Source organism: Sylvia atricapilla, chromosome 9, assembly GCF_009819655.1.
Source record: "Sylvia atricapilla isolate bSylAtr1 chromosome 9, bSylAtr1.pri, whole genome shotgun sequence".
In the NCBI taxonomy this organism is placed as follows: Eukaryota; Metazoa; Chordata; class Aves; order Passeriformes; family Sylviidae; genus Sylvia; species Sylvia atricapilla.
This window is the reverse complement of record NC_089148.1, coordinates 2,326,426-2,340,088: the sequence shown is the minus strand read 5'-3', so window position 1 is coordinate 2,340,088 and position 13,663 is coordinate 2,326,426. Positions and strand designations below refer to the sequence as shown.

The window sequence follows — 13,663 nt, the reverse complement described above, 5'->3', positions numbered from 1 at the left end:
TTCTCATTTAATCTCTGCCCCAGTGACTTACTGTTACTGCTGCAGCCCTCAGGATGTAAGACAACATTTCTGTATTTTTTCTTCATCAGTATACCATCTCCTTTCACATCTTGACTGAAGATACTGTTTCTCATGATTTCTTACTGCTTTTGCTGTGCCTTTTTCTGGCTGTTCTACTACAAATCAGAGCAAAACACAGTAGAATACATTTGTATGGCAAGTGCAGTGTTCCACAGTAACACCAACCTCTCTAGCCAATGTGTATGACAGGTGACTCCGTGTCCAGCCCGCACTCTGGAGAATCTACATCCTTACATTCCCCTGATTCAAGTATGGACAGAAGGAAATACTTGCCCTACCATAGTTGGATGGCTGTCAAAAGTTTTAAGAGGACTATGAAAAGTAAAATATAAACCAATATATTTTAATTCCTGAAGAACGTTGCAGTGCCATGCAATCAAAAGCTAAACAAGGTTTAAAATAAAAAAAAAAACCTACTGATATGCTGATAACTACAAATGGTATGAAACATTTAATGTATTGGATTCTTGGTGTGGTTTGTCAAAGTCCAATCCTGACTGTCACTAATACTCACCTGGAGAACTGTTCTTCTCTCATTTACAGTGCTCTAACATTAAAGTAACTTCTTTTTAGTCATGACTTCAGAAGATTATTTGCATATTACCATTGATGTAATCGTGAATGCAGTCCCACACTGTGTACACTTGTTAAAAGGGAGTAGATTATTCTTCACTTATGACTTGTCTTTTTCCCATACTCCACACCCACTTAACAGCTGTACTGGAAATAAACACTAGCCCTGTTAAACAGAACAGTAACCACAGCACGTCATTTAAATGAGAGCTGATTAAACCCTTGCTAAAAACTCATTAGTCCTAAAGCTCTGGTTTTAAAATTCATTAGCAAAAAACAGTGTTCTGGGGCATGCATCACTTGAAAGAATGGGACCCTAAGTGAGTGGGGAAATTACTCTGCTTGCCTCTTATAGTTTGCTTTCTGAAATTAGCACGCGTCTTTTGTCACAAGTTAAAAATATTTTCCATATGATGGCTACCTTGATTGAGTTTTAATAGAATATTTATTTTGTCAAAAATATCTTTATTTCATACTAGAACTTCATCTTTAATATTAAAAATCTACCCCATATGTTGTATTGATCTCTGCTGAGATCTGATGTTGCTGGTATCTAAGATATTTTATGAGTGAGAGCTAATGTTGGAGTTTACCTGTAGACTCTTAGATTAAGTTTCAGCTGGAGAAATACAGTAACTGTAAGAAAAATTAAATAATAACTTATCCAATTAATCACCAAACAGGAAAGGAACATCATACAGAAATTAGAAATTAGATATAGAAAATTATGTAGACATTAGAAATCCTTTCAGATAATGCTAAAATATATGTGATTTGGAGAAGACCATGGAGACTTTAATCATAGGCTGCTCTACAATAGAGTGAAACTGCTGACTGAATATATTAAGAATAAACTCACAAGCGGGACCATGAAGTTTACTGGACTCAGTCTTGTTTTGTGACTCCCTGAGGGACATCATAGTGCAGCCTAAAAAGCAGATCAGACCTACAAGACTAATAATTAATCAGGAGGGACTAATTCAGATTTTATTGCAAGTCCAAGGATTGGTATTCACACAAGTCAAGAGTTAAGAATACGGTCCAAGACAATTTTGCAGTTACTTTGTTGGCATCAGAAAAAACAGGTGTATTTCCAGAGAAATTCAAGGGATCAACACAGCTCTAGTACCAAAATTGCTACACAAACTACATTGCCTTAGCAATTCTTAAAAAATTCTTTTAAAATTCTAGACCAAACTATGCATAAGCTTTGGCTGTACTAATATCTGTAGAAATACTCACAGGAGTAGGATTTTGAAGGTAAATTATATGAGTCCAGTGCTAAAGAAGGTACCTCCTTCACTCTGTGAAACAGATGGCAAGAATAATTAATTTTCCCTTTTTCTTATCTTTCCATTCACTTTGAGAAGCAAGAAACACTGCATTGTAAGCAAAATTTTCAGTTGGGACTAAAAAGAAATACTTCTCTTATTTTCAGTTAAATAAAATAAAAAACACAAACCCAAAACCACCCGAAAAAGAACCTAAGAAAAACACATTTATAATTCATCAGAAATAATGCTGACTGTGAAATACCAAGTCATTTTCATGCAGTTTGCACAGAGATAGATGTGAGGAAAAGAAATAGGAGTGCTATGTGTCGCATTTGATGCCCTATATAATAGATTTATATACACAGAAAGTTTATTGTAACAGCCCTTTCATCTGATGCTCGCAGAAATGAGATTGGTCATTTACCTTCTCCTTAATAGAAGGGAATACTTTCTAAAAGGAGTCCAAAGATCCATGAGAGAGATCTTATTCTTTAGTAGGATCACCATCTGCTGCCTGCTCCTACTCCTTCAGCAATCTGAGGCCACCCAGACTCAGGCACCTTGTGTTCTGTTCCTGCAAGAAAACAGGACAAGTGTGAGCTGGTGCCCAAGGCTGCTTCATTCAAGTACTTTGACTCTCTGGAAGACCAGCACTGAAACTGGGAAAATGGCTGGGCAGTGCTGCTTTGATGCCAGTGATCTTTCCCAGTGCTCTCTCACGGAGCTGTCCAGGGGCATGTGAGTGGAGAAGCTGTGGCAAAGCCATCACTCTCCCTGCCTGCCTTTCCTAAGCAGGAAACACAGCACTCCTTTCAGAGCATGGGCGCCACACGTGCCCCTCCACAGTCTGGAAGGGTGAAAAAGTATGGGACTTCTCAAATGTTGCTTTGTACTATAAATTCCTTGTCTATGGCCTTTAAAAAATTCCAAAGTAGTCTGATATTCGGAATACTTAAGGTTCCATAAGCAGGGAGTTAATTAATCATTTTAGTCCTTTTCCTCCTTCTCAGTTCCCTGCTCTTGAATAAAGGGAACTATCACCTTTCTTTCACCATGGTATTCAGCAGTTACTTTCCTCTGTGTAGACACGGATTCACACAAAGCGTGTAGGAACTTAATACCTTGGATAGAAAAACGTCCCGTTGAAATATTCTGGTTCTGAATTCTGGTCGGTTCAGAAGTTACTAAAGAAAGAGTTACACATACACACAGGAGCACATTCCAAGTACACTGCACTTGTGTAACAGCCTCTGTACAGGCTCTAAAGGAGCAGGAAAAGGCACACACTGAAGTATTTCTGTATTTCTTTTCATTTTTAAATCAAGACAAATGTAAAGTGCTACCAAACTTGCATAGATTTATACCCCCTTCACACTAGAGCTAGATGGAAACAGGACAGCCTAAACTAAACACAGACCTGTAAAGATCACTCCCTGCCTTCACCTAAAAATTTTTATAACACACAGGTTTCTAGTAAAGAGCTGGAACAATCATAGTTAATATTAAATCATTTCTTCTTGAACTTTGTAGCATTTTATTACTGAGGTTATAGGTAGTAATCACATTTTATTAGGGCATTCACTGATTCTGAAAGTTATGTGCATTCACTTCTAAAACCACATTTGCTGTTACGTGCTGCTTTTTGACAGCAACCTTGCACAGGAGGTTTCCCACTGTTAGCAGCAACCCATCTGGAGAGTCCAAATCCTTCCCTACCTATATAATGATTTGGAAACCATGCATGCATTCAGGAGTAAAAAATAGTCTCTGGAGTGCACTTGTCTTATAAAACTTTGATTTGGGGTGATTTGCACCACTATAGCATAAGAAAATGGAGTAACAACTCAAACTATATGTCTGCAATGACTTGTGAGTGATCTCCTAACTGCATTTGAAAGAAAGTTCAACCATTCCTTGAACCTATGTGCTTCAGGCTGAACAGTTCAGACAGATGTTTAATCACTTCATATTCACTAGGAAATGGCTATTCAATGGCCGTAGAATTTAAAAGTGGCACTATGAGATGAATGCTTCACGTTATTCCATATCTGCATTCCCTCTTAGAAGCATAAGTAAAAATAATTCAGCTGCATCCAGCACAGTTTTATCACATAAATTTCAATTATTGTGGTTTTTTTTAAAATCATTAGATACCCTTTTAAATTTTTAGTAGCAGAAAAGCCCAAAGCTGCAGTGGCAAGTTGATGTAAATGAACAGAGATGAAAAAGGATTCTCCAACTTCTGAGAAAAGGAGGCGTAAACTGGGTAAAAGGTGAGGATATTATTTAACTGAATCTGCAGCAACAATTATAAGGAAAATATTTAACTTGGAGCAACACAAAAAACCCATGACCCTGAAATTTTTAACAGGTAATTCATCTAGTGTCAGGCTGAAAATACCTCTTCAGAAGAAAAATTGCAATAAATCTGCAGTTGTTGGTTACAGTGTGAAATATTGTGAAACACTTTCCTAAAAGAAAGACACAGTGTGGTTTTGATAAGATTAAGCTGAATTTCAGCAAAGCATACACATTATTCTTTATTTTACTGTTTGGCAATTTCATTGTTGTTCTTCAGAAAAAAACAAAAGTTTATAATGATTAACGTTCTGTGCTGTGGGAAGGATACACTCTAAAACAATACTACTCTTGTGTCACACTAGCCTTCCTCATCTATAACATCAGCACAAATAGTTTTTCAGATGAAAAAGTAAGTAACCAGCATTTCTGAGATAAGCCCTTAGATGAGTAACCAACATTTCTGAGATAAGTCCTCCCTTTAACTTTAATTGATAAGGTGTGATTGTGTATTTGTGTCAATAGAGGCCTCAGTGAGACTTACAAACTCCCACTGAATCCCATAGCAAAAGCTCAGGGCCCAGCTGAGGGGAGGCCAGGCTTTAGCAGGCAGATGTGACACTCTCATTGCTTTTTCTTCTGCTAACAGTGTGTCACCACAGTGCTCAGGGCTAGACCTTTCCTCTCCAAACTGACAATCCATTTCCTCCACTCCTGGAAACGCTCTATGTGGCTTGCATTATATTGGCAAGATAAATTATGCAAGCTAATAGATGCATCTCAATGTATCCTCATGCATGCCTGTTTTCCAATCCTTTTTAGTGGAAAACTCAGAAAAAAAATTCTTTAAAGTCATCTTATAATTGCAGCTGGCAGTGTAGGAACTCAGACATGCCACCAGAGAATTCCGTGTTCAAACCTGCACTTAGACACTTGACAGAACCAAGTTCAGTGTGCAATACCACACCTGTACTGTTGTCAATCACCATCCTCTGCTTCTCTAACAAATAGTACTTGCTCCTTCTCTGCCCCAACAGCATCACTTGCAGTGACACAAACCCTTAAAGTCTGCATCTCATCCTCCTCACCTTCAAGGTTTTACCTGATATGGAGCTCCCCTTTGCCTTCTCCCACCACCTTCTCTCTTCCTGTAAAGCAGCCTCCTAAGCACTGCCTTTGCTTCCCTTCTCACTTAAGAGCAGTTTTACATGTGAGATATTTTACTCATTTCATACTTGTAACATTCTTCCTCTTTCACATCACCCTGCCTGCTGGAAATGATCTCCCACTTCTTTTGAGTCACAGACCTTTCATTACCTTCTTCCTCATCTTTCTTTAAAAACCATTTTCTTCCGCAATGGTTTCCAGTTATGCTGTCCCCAATGGTGTGTCCTCATCTGAATGCCACTGGCCAGAGAGGGCCTAAATTTAACCATCTGGGCACAGTATTCACTCACACTCTTGCTTGAGGCTTGATAGCTGTCAAATAGGCATCTCACTTGACAACTTGCTTAGGTAAGACTTAGGTTACATTATCCTCATGTCAGTGTTCTGTTATGGCAGGGGCCGCTGCAGATTTGGGCAATGTTCTTGCAGCAGGCAGATGTTGGCCACATGATGCTTAACTTTTATTTATAAGCATTCTTAGTAGTTAGAACAACAGGAGCTTTTTTCCTGTTGGTGTTAAAACATTGATAATACTCTCAAAGATCTCCACAAAATGAAAAAAAAAAAAAAACTCTCAAAATTTAGCCGGCAGTAAAAGCTTGTGAGCTTGTTTTAATTCATTGTATACCACAACTGAAAATGTTGTTGGTTATGTCTAGTCCCAGATTGGACTTGAGTATCTTGATGACAGAATTTTACCTTTTTTCCTGCTTACACTGCTAATGGCAGAGCAGCCTTCTCCAGCTATGGAGTCAGAAGACTGAAGTTCACAAGAGGATTTTCCTGTGGAGGACCTTCCTCTTCAAACCAAACTTGAGTCTCTTTGCCTCGGGATCAGTTTCAGGCACATTCAGTTTAAGGCACATAATTGTTTTGGTCAAAGGCTGATTTTCTCATTTGAACAGATAACTTGCTTCTGCAACTCATTTATCGATGTGCCATGGAAACACAAAGGTGTTTGTGTTGTGGCTGCACTTACACACATCATAAACTTTACCAGCTCCTTCTGACATAAGAAGTGGTGCATTACTGGCTTTGTTCAACGTGATCTAAAGCTTTTCCTCATCTACATGTCTGTCAGAGTAGGAACTGGTCATTCATCCTACCTTTTAGTAATACACAATCCTCATTAAAGACATGTTTCTTTCTTCCTAGTGCAAACTGTGAGGCATCTGCTGCTCCATCGTTTTTCTTAAAATGACAAAAGCAGCTGGATCTAATAGTCTCCTGCAGGCAACACGGTGTTTGGGATGTGTACAGAGCTGGTTATCCTATCCATTTTATGGGCTTTCACTGGTTAAATTACAGTGAATAAAGAGGAGTACAACTAGCAGATGTTCGCTGTGCTAGTTTTGTGAGTCTTGTAAAACAGCAGGAACAGACTTCGTACAAAACAATTTTTTGTGATTTTGCCATCTCACACTGTTCTCACAGCACTGGCTAGATAATGACAGGATAAAGCTTGGGAGGTAAGCTTTGATTGTGGACTAGCTGCTGTTGGGATCTTCAGAAAGCCAGACCTGTAAAGTGTGGTTTATTTTCAAAAGCCTGTGGCTGAGACAGCTGGCTTACACTGGAACTGTACAGATATTTATAGTACAGTCCTGTAGAGTACAGCTTGACCTCCTATTCAGGAATTAGGTGTTATGACATGGATGCTGAAGGTTTAAACTCTCTCAAAATTTGGGGTTTTTTTTCAGATGTAAGCTTTGATAGCTTTGTGTGAAATGGTAATTTGGATTACATTACCGTGTTAGCATGATGTCTTTCATTTTTGTGGGTTTTTTTCAACCCATTTTTGTTCAGAGGAGAAATTTATCAAAGAATAGTTTCACATAAAAAGCAAGAGTAACAGAATCTGGACATTTCAAATATCTTTTTCAGATAATCAATTTAAACCTGGCCCAAGTGTATCAAAGTGGTGATTTACTGTCCTCTCTTGAGCTACAAAGAAAGTTCACATCAGCATTATTTCCCGCTCTTCTTGTTTTGGGTAAAAGTAAAATCCCATTGCCATAACTATACAATTATTACTACTTTGCATAAAAATGCTATAATTCTGCTTTCCTAGAATCTGATCAGGAGTAACTATTCTATACATTTTACAGATAAAGGCTACAGCAGTGTTGTGTTTATTCAACTGCGAACAGCAATTTTGGGCGTGAATAATTCCAGACAGCATCTCTGTTGTCCTGATGTCAGGCAGCTGTGTGAAGGACTGCTTCCCTAGTGTGACGTCAGACTTACTCCCAGAGTGATGTCACCAATGTTTGTGTTTCCTTTACAGGTTGATGACCAAATGAAGTTACTTCAGAACTGCTGGAGTGAACTCTTAATTCTAGATCACATCTACCGGCAAGTGGTACATGGGAAAGAGGGCTCCATCCTCCTGGTTACTGGGCAACAAGTGAGTATGTGGTTTGAGAGAAACAGTCATGTCTTGTTTTTATAATAATTTTCAAAATACCGGGAATTTAACCAGGTCAGAAGCACTCTGTGTTTTTAGAGATCCTCCACAAATGCTGTAGATTAAATCACTCGTGCACTCTGTTTCCAGTCTGCTGATTACAGATAAACCTAAAAAGCAGATATAATCATAAGCACTTTGCTTTCCACATACTTTAGTAATTGAAAAATAGAAGATGAGAAGTGTTTTGCAAGAAGTTGTATTTCCTTGGGGCTAAAATGGTTTCTGACAACAACACTCCTAAACATAATGCTTTAGGTTTAAGCAAGTATAGCTTTTTTTCCCCTCAGAATTGTGGATTACTGAACAGAAGCACTGGCTGGGTCAGAATTCTAGAGAACCTGCTACTTACTACCTCGGAAATACCTTGCTTTTAGAGACATATGCACATGTGTGAGAAACTGGGTAGCTGAGACCTCTTATGGCAGGGAAATTATTCTGTCCATAGGCTACAGAAGCAGGTATTATCTCAGAAAGTGTCTCAGGGTATGCACCCTGCAGTTTCTGCACAGCTATCTTCATGGGTCAGGTACATGGACATCCCAAAATGCAAGAGCTATAATGTAGTAAATATTAGGAAAACTGTGAGAAAACACAAAAATAATGGAAAGTTTTGTCTCCACTACACTCTGTACAATATATTTCTGACTTGATGCGAAAACAAATGATGGCTCTTTGGTATTTAAGTAGCTGCAAACTGAACTGCCTCAACTTATACACATATGGGAAAGAGCTCCTTTTCCTGTGCTACACCATTTGTGTCTGCATGTTGTGCAACCTGCTTACAGCTTTAGCTATAATTTTAAAGTTGCAGCCATTTCTTAACACTAAGAACAAATGTTTGTAAGAATCAGAAGTATTCTGATTCTTCTGTTTGCATTTATGATTAAGAGGTCTACAGTAGAAGGGAGAAATGATTGACTTGTTCAAGAAAGGAACTGGAAAACTCAGATTCTAGCTATTGAAGTGACTCCTGCACTTCATGGGAAGTCACTAACCTATCTCAGGTACCACTGTACTTCCTAATTACCTTAGCAAAAGTTAGTTCAGTTGCATTACTCTTGATTTATATTGGTGCCATCGAGAAAATGACTGATTCCCTTTCCATTTCATGCTCTGCCAGACAGACAATTTTACTGGAAGTTGTTTCATTTACCACACAGGATGCTTGTTTATAAAGCTATAAGTATATTGACAGGTTTCTGTCCCTGAGAGAACTGCTAAATTAGTGTCTCCTTTGTTATGTGATTAGCACTGTTTTAAAGGTACTGAGTGCCTAAGTCCCACTGAAATCATTAGAGGCATCTAACTACCCTTAAATTCTAGCCATTGTCCCCATTTTCCCACAGTAATAATTTTTCCCTCATTAGCCACTTTTATCTTTTCTTGAAAATAAAACCCCCAGCTGTACACCATCTCAAGGCAAAGCAGAACGTTTCTTCACTGCTGGATAACAGGTAGCAGGATGCTTATTAAATGGACTGCTTGCAAATCAGCAGCTGGACTGGGAAGCTGTGCATTTCCAGGCAATCTCCAACTAGGTTAAAACCTGGTTATATTGGAATGACTGCAATCATTTTTGCCTGTGTTTGTAAACTAGTTTTAATACATCCTTCTTTAAAACAAATTTCCCTTTCCTACGCCAAAATTTGTCATTTTGAAGTTGGTGCAAGCACCCCCAGAGTCTCGCATCATCTTCTTTACTTGCCTCTTCACACTTAGGCTGAGAGCAGGAGCAATATCACTACAACAGCAATAAGAACTCTAGTCAGTCCTTTTTTCCACTTCACAATTCCTAACAACTGCAGAACATACTCCCATGGATGTTTCACAGATCGTCTTGGAGAAACAGGGAGACGCTAGACCTGAATTCCAGAGTCTCTGGCTGCTGTTTCTGAAATCTCCCCGTAATGCTTTGTCCCAGTTTCACTCAGCTCTGGCCCCACTGGATCCTCGGGGAAAAGGCAGACTGCTTCCAGGAGCGGGTGCCTGCCCCTGCTGGGCTGTGCGTGGCACAGGTTTCACACAAAGGCTGCTGCAAGTCGAGGTGTTGCAGCAGTGCCAGTGCTGTGCCGCTGCATTCCTTGTATGTGATTTCTGTATCAGAAGTATTTGCTTCAAACCAGCATCTTTTTAAATCATTCCTTGAAGAAACTCTTTTCTTTAGATGGACAAGGCTGGGTGAGCTAACAAGAAGTTTTAAAATATCTAGAATTGCCAGAATTACAAATATTAAAATCACAGGATAATCCAGGCAGGAAGGAATTTTAAGGAGTCACCAGTCCAACCCCTGTTCAAACCAGGTTTCTCGAGGTTTTGTCCAACTGGACTTTGAAAACATTCAAGGATGGAAACTACAAAACATCCACGTGCAGCCAGTATCACTGCCTGACAATCTCCATAGGGAGAAAGCTTTTCCTTAGTTCTCCTAAGAACTTTTTTTTTTTTTTTTTTTTTTTTTTTTTTTTTTTTTTTTTCCCAACTTACACCCAGTGCTCATCACTCTTCATTTTCTGAAGCCCCGATGCAATGCAGAGAGCCCAGGAGATCTTGTTAGGAAAGACTGAGACAAAGGCACTGAGAGCCTCAGCCTGGTCTGTACTTGCTGCCACAAAATCCCCATCTGAATCCAGCTGCAGTCCCACATTTTCCTGCTTTATCCCAGACTAGCAATTCAACATCTCTTGCAAGTTTCAATCACAGCTGAACCCTTTTCTAACATTATCACTCCATGGCAGTGGACATGGATGGTAGTGCTACATTACCCATCCTGAGCCATTCCTGGCTTCAGCTGCTGTGTGCTGCTTTTGCACATCCCTGCTCAGTAGTGAGTTACTTTTTTAGACAAGTTGACCCAATACAACTGTCTCTTTTCCTAAGTGTCAAGATGGACCATCTTGGAACCACTGACTCGGACTGTTGCATACTTAGACACAACATCTGTTCAAATGTATTTATGAAAGGACAATTACAACTCTGTCTTGCATCCTCTGTAAAATCTGTAAAATAATTCTGGGAAGCCACACTTCTAGACCTGGGCATTATGAGTCTTTGCTAGTGCACCATTCCTCCATACTTCTGATTACTACCCTGATCCTTTCAGTTCCCACAGAAGAGACAGGGGAAAACCATGCCACCGTCTCATAAAAATTAGTTGATTAAGGTGTGGAAAGCACTCTGACACTTCTGATGAAAAGTGCTGTAGATGTTTTCATTTCTGCTATCAGCAAAGCACTGTGAGTAAAATTACAGTCAATCATCTGGCTTTCAAAGATAATAACTTTAAACTGAGGACCTGAGCTAGATTGCCAACTTTATTACCTGAGAGATCAAGCTTATTGTCACAAGTTAGCAAATTTAAGACCCGAGAAGCCTCACTCCCCACTTTCCTTAATATATCCCTCCATAAAAGCTACTCATAAACACAGTCCTTTTTACAATCACCATCAAGGTGGAAGCTGTAAGGGGGGAACTTACCATCACTTAATTAGAACATACCTGTTCTCTCCACTTAGACTGCACAGCCTCTGTTCCTCACACACAAAAGCCAAACTTTATCCAGGTCCCCAGGGTGGTAACACTGTCAGTTCTGTACTAGGTATCTAAAATGGGCTAGTAGTTAGAAGAAGACTTGATAATTTTCAAACACACTGGCTCAAACCCCATTACTTTAGGGCACTCCTTTCACATTTCCATATATCTGCATTTCCCTCAAGACACCGACTTATGGGTTTTACTCAGTGTCAATCCACTGTTCCCACTTTGATAGGGAAAAAGTGCAGTCAGCAACAAACTAGTAAGCTTTGGCCCTTGTACAAAAAGAGACTGTGTTTTATTTTATTTTGATATTTATTTGGGGTTTCATAAACGAAGCTCTTTTGTGTGTATGTGTTTCAAGAAAGCACTTTTTTTCAGATCATTACAATTCCTCAGCAGTTCCTCAGAAACAAGTTCCTCCCTGTGCTGCACACTTCATTTTCTGCACTAAGTACTGCCCCTCAGCAGTTGCAATTACCATTTCAAAAGGAAATAAAGTAGCACAAATGCATTTTACAACTCTCAAAATTTCATAATAGAAAACAGCTAAGGAGTGATTTGCAATGTGGTGGTTAATTGTAAATCATTGCCAATATGCTCTCCACATGCTGAGTTTTGTAGGCTTGCCATGTGGCATGTAATTTTAACAGACCATTTCTAATTATAGAATTTTAATTCCTCCAACTTGAGCACTTTCCTCTTGTATCTTCTACACAAGCAGTACACTGCCAGCTTCCAAGACCCAGCACATATAAGGTAGATGCTAAAGCTCTGCTCAGAGTATTGTTGTTCCTGCAATGGTCAATGCACAACACATGAATTGTAACCTCTGCCCCTTTTGTTCATACCTACACATCGTTGCCAAATATTTCCTCTGCTGAGATTGGCCAAAGCCTTTCCCATTAAAAAGTCCATCCAAAAATGTGTCTAAATCTCAGATTTTTTTGAGACTGTTGAAACTATTGATTTAGCTGAAGCCATCACACAAATGCATCTTTACCCCTGGATTTGTATTCTAAAGCACAGCACCAGAGAAAGAGCATGAGATCTTGATGGCATTGTCAAGAAAGATCACCCTTGCAGAAGTATCACTGAAGTACAAAACCACAAGAGTGTTAGAGGAGTGGCGGCAAAGGACAAGTCATAGCTATAAAAAGCTCGTGGATGTCTAGTGGAAACCTATTACATCTTATGGCATTTGGAAACTAGTAAGTATTTTTTTCCCATTAGATTTGAGTTTTAGTCAATGAGGCTTCATAGTTGTAGTGGGCACAAAAGGAGTTATTGGCATTCAAGGGCCAAATCTAGAAGTCCTTACATCAGCAAATAAACACAGGATTTGAATCAAGGTGGATACAAATGAGGTCAAGCAATCATTATTTCATTTTTCAGTACAGTATTTGCTTTTTTGCACAGTTCCTTACTCCAGTGGTTTCTGCCAAAAGGAAAGTAAGGCTGTGTTACAAGGGCCTCATGCCTTATGAAGATACAAAGATATTATGCTGACTGCTCCTTGGGGATGAACTAGCTGTGCTCAGTTAAACTGGGTAAAATGCATCCAAATTCAGTTATAACCATGAAGGGCCCTGAACTCAGGTTTGTCCAAATATTTGTTACATATTTTGAGCCTTTCAAGTAGCTATGGACATACCTGTGAACAACCTGATCCCAACTCACATGTGCTTTGCTGTGTCACCATGAAACCATCATAGCACTAGGCTTTGAAGTCTAAAATCCCAGTTCCAGTAAAAGTTCATGAAAAAGAGCACCCAACATGAATCCTTGCGCACCAGAACTCTTTCATTTCCCACATACTAACTCTGTTGTCTTCATGGGAAACACATTTCGTTTGTATTTCTTACACATGGCTCCCATACAGAAAACAAAAGTTGTTTGCCTGGAGTCGGGCAGCATTTCTTCAAGCCTGTTAGTGTTCCAAATCTGTACCATGCTAGTGAACTAATCTGTCAGCATAAACTCATGTAAAATCCCATAGCTGATTTTAAGTCGTTCAGAAACTCAGTTTGAAGAAAGCACCACATGAGTCTGTCCCAACTGCCTGTTGGAGTAGTGATAGTGATGGGATCCAAGGTGAGCACATCCAGCCTTGACTACTCATTGGTGGGAAAGGATTTAAAACAGCAGAGCTGAAATTTGTATAAATTAAGAGGGTCTTAAGGGGGAATGAATTTACACGGTTCAAAGCTCCTGAAGAAGCAGTTTGAGTTAGAACAGCCTTGTGAGATGTTTCCCAGACATTCACAAA

General features: G+C 39.3%; 1 protein-coding gene across 2 annotated transcripts in view; it reads left to right on the top strand.

Moving 5' to 3' along the window:
• The window catches only part of NR5A2 (nuclear receptor subfamily 5 group A member 2), an 88,331-nt gene that overhangs the window by 42,720 nt on the left and 31,948 nt on the right, over positions 1–13,663 (top strand). For both annotated transcript variants that reach the window (XM_066324611.1, XM_066324610.1), the window contains one exon: positions 7,681–7,800. In XM_066324611.1, the coding sequence (XP_066180708.1) occupies positions 7,681–7,800 (120 nt within the window). The remainder of the gene's footprint in view (positions 1–7,680; positions 7,801–13,663) is intronic.